Raw genomic sequence first — 4,305 nt, forward strand, 5'->3', positions numbered from 1 at the left:
CACTTTGCCCCAGCAGAGCGCGAAAGGCCACGCGTGGGACCTTTGTCTTTGTGTGTCACAGTGCGTGTGCTTGCACGTTTGCCAGTGCGTGTGTGTGTGTGCGCCCGTGTGTGTGCGCCCGTGTGTGTGTGCGTGTGTGTGTCCGCCTTTGCACGTGTGCCAGTCCCGTGTGTGCCAGTCTCGTGTGTGCGCTCTTTGTAGGTCTGCCAGTGCGTGTGCGTGTGTGCGTGCGTGCGTGTGTGTGTGCGTGTGTGCGTGTGGGTGTGTGCGCGCCTGCGAGTGCGTGTATATAAGGGAGAGCCTCCCAGAGTCGGCATCACTCACCTCCTCCACTCTCTCAGCCACGTGGTGAGTGCCTCTCGCTCACACTCACACGGCTCCAACTCACACTCACTCACACTCACTCACTCTCACTCACTCACACGGCTCCAACTCACACTCACTCACTCCAACTCACACTCACACACACACACTCACACACGGCTCCAAACTCACACTCACTCACACACACTCACACACACCGACACTCACACGGCTCCAACTCAGACTCACTCACACTCACACACAGACACACACGGCTCCACCACCACTCACTCACTCACACACAGACTCACACTCACAGGCTCACATTCACAGACACACACTCACACGGCTCCACCACCACTCACTCACACTCATACACAGACTCACACACACAGACTCACACACAGACTCACACACAGACTCACACAGAGACACACACACTCACACACACTCACACAGACACTCAAACTCAGCTCCACCACCACTCACACAGTGACCCGCAGTTTAAGCGGAGTCCTCTTGCCAGCTCTGCTGATGAGACCCAGACGGTGGAAACCCGCCCAGACTGCAGCCGAAACCCCTGAGAGTGCTCTGGACAGCCTGTACACTTGAACATTCTTGGGGAGTCACGAGACGTTAACTACCTCGCCCGGTGTCTCTCTATCATCATCATCATCACAGTGGCTAGGAGATGTTAACTACCTCGCCTGGTGTCTCTCTCTCTCATCATCACAGTGGCTAGGAGATGTTAACTACCTCGCCTGGTGTCTCTCTCTCTCATCATCACAGTGGCTAGGAGATGTTAACTACCTCGCCTGGTGTCTCTCTCTCTCATCATCACAGTGGCTAGGAGATGTTAACTACCTCGCCTGGTGTCTCTCTCTCTCATCATCATCACGGTGGCTAGGAGATGTTGACTACCTCGCCCGGTGTCTCTCTCATCATCATCATCACGGTGGCTAGGAGATGTTAACTACCTCGCCTGGTGTCTCTCATCATCATCATCACGGTGGCTAGGAGATGTTAACTCCCTCGCCTGGTGTCTCTCTCATCATCATCATCATCACGGTGGCTAGGAGATGTTAACTACCTCGCCTGGTACGCAGGAGATCGTGGATTCAAACCAGACCCTGACGATGCCTGCTGCTGTAGATGTGGAGTTTGAGTCTCTCTCTCATCATCATCATCACGGTGGCTAAGAGATGTTGACTACCTCGCCTGGCGTGCAGGAAGTCGTGGGTTCGATCCCGACCCTGCGGTGCAGTGCTTTGGCGCGCTGCTCACGGCCAACACCGGTGACGATTATCTGAATCGGTCCGGAGCCTCCCCTAGGTCGACTCGGCCTCAAATGAGTACCTGGTGCGGTGCGTAGTGAACATCGCCACCGGGGAGACAAAGGCGGCCGGGCGTGGTGCTAGCCACCCACCCCCTCGTGTGCCGTGCCGGCCTTCGTAGGTGCTCGCTAACAGCACTTGCCCCAGCAGTCTGTTGAGGCTACACGGGGGATCTTTGTTGTTGTTGTTGTTGGGTGTGCTCAGCAGGTACCTCGCTCCGGCCACCAACCCCCCAACAGCAACAGCAAGAAGATGAAGCTCCACGTGGCTGCCCTGGCGACTCTCGCCGTCGTCTGCATCCTGGCTGCAGGTTCGCTCGCCGCTCGACACGATGGGCACACTTCACACACACTTCACCCACACACGCTTCATCGACACACGCGCCCCCATCTCCCTCGCTCCCTCGCTCGCTCACCCTGCTGCTGCTGCTCCTCCGAGTAACCCAGAGACCCACAGAGGCCACACAGAGATACACAGAGACCCACAGAGACCCACAGAGACCCAGAGACCCACAGAGACTCACAGATACACAGAGACCCACAGAGACTCACAGAGATACACAGAGACTCACAGAGACCCACAGATACACACAGAGACACACAGAGACTCACAGAGATACACAGAGATACAGAGATCCACAGAGATACAGAGACCCACAGAGACCCACAGAGACCACACAGAGACCCACAGAGACCACACAGAGACCCACAGAGATACACAGAGACCCACAAAGACCCACAGAGACCCCACAGAGCTACATAGCTGTCAACCCATACGGCACTGATAAGGGGTTGATAGGTATGCGTACGCGCGAGGGTATGGGCTTCGTCGTGATCGTCCGACGTTCCGTACCCCCCCCTCCCGCAGGGTCCGAGGCCGCGCCCAAGGCGATGTCCGACACGGCGGTGGTGAAGGCCCAACTCTTCCCCGACGCGTTCTGGGAGGGCTTCAAGAACGTGTCCGCCGAGTTCAAGAAGATGGTGCACGGCCTGCAGACCTCCAACATCGGCGAGCACGCAAAGTGAGCACCAGCACGGCACCAGCAGCACCACCACCACTAGCACCACCACCACTAGCACCATCACCACTAGCACCATCATCATCACCACCATCACCATCATCATCACCATCATCATCACCATCGGCACCATCATCATCACCACCATCACCATCACTAGCAGCACCATCATCATCATCACCACCATCATCACCATCATCACCATCAGCACCACCACCACCAACAGCAGCAGCACCATCATCTCCGTGTGTCTCTGTCTCCACGTCCGTCTCTGTCTCCATGTCTCTGTCTCCACGTGCGTCTCCGTGTGTCTCCACGTGTCTCTGTCTCCACGTGCGTCTCCGTGTGTCTCCACGTGCGTCTCCACGTGTCTCTGTCTCCACGTGTGTCTCCGTGCGTCTCCACGTGCGTCTCCGTGTGTCTCCACGTGCGTCTCCACGTGTCTCTGTCTCCACGTGTGTCTCCGTGTGTCTGCACGTGCGTCTCCGTGTGTCTCCACGTGTGTCTCCGTGCGTCTCCACGTGCGTCTCCGTGTGTCTCCACGTGCGTCTCCGTGTGTCTGCACGTGCGTCTCCGTGTGTCTCCACGTGTGTCTCTGTCTCCACGTGCGTCTCCGTGTGTCTCCACGTGTCTCTGTCTCCACGTGCGTCTCCGTGTGTCTCCACGTGTGTGCGCGCAGGAGCCTGTACACCGACACGGTGGCCGTGCTGACCCCGTACCTGCACAAGATCCGCGAGAACGTCAGCAAGATGTACCAGGCGTACGTGGAGTCCAAGCACCACTAGACTCCTCACTCACACCACTCGCACCACACACACACACCACAGACACGCGGAGAGACCCACAGACTCCCATAAACCACACACACCACACACACACACCACTCACACGCGGAGAGACCCACAGACTCCCACAGACACCCACAGACACCACCCACAGACACCCACACACACCACCCACAGACTCGCCACACGCGGCGAATGCACCCACAGGGTAGGACCGCAAGACGCCGGGGGGGGGGGGGGGTATCCGTGACACTTCGCTTCCATTTAAGTTTCACGGCGATCTCAATCGACCACCACCCACACCACCACCCACACCACCACCACCACCACCCCCCACCACCCCCACACGACCCGAAGCGTCCCCAGCGGCAGCTGTCCCTACGCAGCCGCCGGCTGTGGACGAAGACGATGTGTGGGGTGTGTGGGGGGGTGGGTGGGGGACTCGTTCAGTGTTATTGAGAAGGTGGCAAAGTCGTGAATGTTAATTGAGAATGATACGACCCCAAATAAACGCGTTGTGTGACGATGCTACTTGGTGGTGCTGGTGGTGGTGTTCCGTGCGGTGAAAGCTGTCGGGTTGGTAGGGACGGGTCGGTTTGTGTTGTCGTTGAGAGCGCCCTCCGCCACCCGACGCAGATGGAATCGTCGCACGGTGCTTTTTGGTCAACTCGCACACTCACCGTCTCACTCACTCACTCACCCACCGTCTCACTCACTCACCGTCTCACCGTCTCACTCACTCACTCACCCACCGTCTCACACTCACCCACTCACCCACCGTCTCACTCACTCACCGTCTCACTCACCCACTCACCGTCTCACTCACTCGCACACTCACCGTCTCACTCACCCACCCAACCTTCTC

At 57.9% G+C, this 4,305-nt stretch overlaps 1 protein-coding gene across 2 annotated transcripts; it reads left to right on the plus strand.

The window, feature by feature from the left end:
* Positions 1-297: 297 nt before the first annotated feature.
* On the plus strand, positions 298-3,971 carry LOC133358551 (blood plasma apolipoprotein LAL1). 2 transcript variants are annotated; one of them, XM_061576918.1, is made up of 4 exons: positions 298-348; positions 1,842-1,947; positions 2,505-2,658; positions 3,335-3,971. In XM_061576918.1, the coding sequence occupies exons 2-4, from the start codon at positions 1,890-1,892 to the stop codon at positions 3,438-3,440; spliced, it is 318 nt and encodes a 105-aa protein (XP_061432902.1). In that variant the 5' UTR covers positions 298-348; positions 1,842-1,889; the 3' UTR covers positions 3,441-3,971. The 2 variants fall into 2 exon arrangements, with proteins under 2 accessions (XP_061432902.1, XP_061432903.1); XM_061576919.1 differs by having other exon boundaries at positions 325-348; positions 1,845-1,947.
* Positions 3,972-4,305: the final 334 nt, after the last annotated feature.

Source organism: Lethenteron reissneri, chromosome 62, assembly GCF_015708825.2.
Source record: "Lethenteron reissneri isolate LAM-NWPU_2019-01 chromosome 62, ASM1570882v1, whole genome shotgun sequence".
NCBI lineage: Eukaryota > Metazoa > Chordata > Hyperoartia > Petromyzontiformes > Petromyzontidae > Lethenteron > Lethenteron reissneri.

Bases quoted from the DNA above. Each gene is read 5' to 3' on its own strand.
- LOC133358551 (XM_061576918.1), top strand. From the start codon at position 1,890: ATGAAGCTCCACGTGGCTGCCCTGGCGACTCTCGCCGTCGTCTGCATC. The intron at 1,948-2,504 runs GTTCGCTCGCCG...CCCCTCCCGCAG, and splicing joins CGTCTGCATCCTGGCTGCAG to GGTCCGAGGCCGCGCCCAAG. The intron at 2,659-3,334 runs GTGAGCACCAGC...GTGTGCGCGCAG, and splicing joins AACATCGGCGAGCACGCAAA to GAGCCTGTACACCGACACGG.